Here is a 563-nt window from a genome sequence, read left to right as displayed (position 1 = left end):
GCCCTGCCTGCGGCGGTGACCACAAGGCCCTCAGCACCTCGGGAGACGACACCCTGAGCGACTCAGGTAAGACTGCCGCGTCCGGCTGCCTCCCCCGGCGCTAGAGTTGAGGGTCGGGATCCCTTTGTTAGCGCTCGTATTTTTTTTGGCTTTGGGGAGTATTTTGGAGTCGGTGACAGTGGCGCAAAGGGCCTGTTTCCTGCAAACCTCTCAAACGAAGAAGAGAGGCAAGTCTCACCTTCACCGAAGTTCCTTGGCCCTCACTTTTCTCCATCCCTCTTTGCAGCCCAGTTCGAGGAATAAAATCGGGGGACGCTGGTGTCCAGACTGGGTTGGGGCTTAGAGGCTGCGGAATGCATCGCCGGTGCAGAAACCTGTTAGCACAGCGGTGGCAAAGGGCTTTCCGGGCCAGCTCAGGGGAGGGGAGAGGGGAAAGACTCCCAGAAACACAAGGGCCAGGCACAATCCTATTTAGGGTGCAGGAAGTTAGGGATCGCGCAGATGGCTTTTCCCAGTTTTTTTTTTTTTTTTTTTAAACCAACCCCGGGGGGGGGGGGGGGCTT

The 563-nt window shown here is 57.2% G+C and overlaps 1 protein-coding gene across 1 annotated transcript in view; it reads left to right on the top strand.

Annotated features, from left to right (window-relative positions):
- Positions 1-563, top strand: part of MYCN (MYCN proto-oncogene, bHLH transcription factor) — a 5,471-nt gene that overhangs the window by 2,028 nt on the left and 2,880 nt on the right. Inside the window, exon 3 of the mRNA XM_006140841.2 lies at positions 9-66. Coding sequence (XP_006140903.1) covers positions 9-66 — 58 coding nt within the window. The remainder of the gene's footprint in view (positions 1-8; positions 67-563) is intronic.

This window comes from Tupaia chinensis, unplaced genomic scaffold (genome assembly GCF_000334495.1).
Source record: "Tupaia chinensis unplaced genomic scaffold, TupChi_1.0 Scaffold000045_1, whole genome shotgun sequence".
Classification (NCBI taxonomy): domain Eukaryota; kingdom Metazoa; phylum Chordata; class Mammalia; order Scandentia; family Tupaiidae; genus Tupaia; species Tupaia belangeri.
This window is presented reverse-complemented; position numbering and strand designations above follow the sequence as displayed.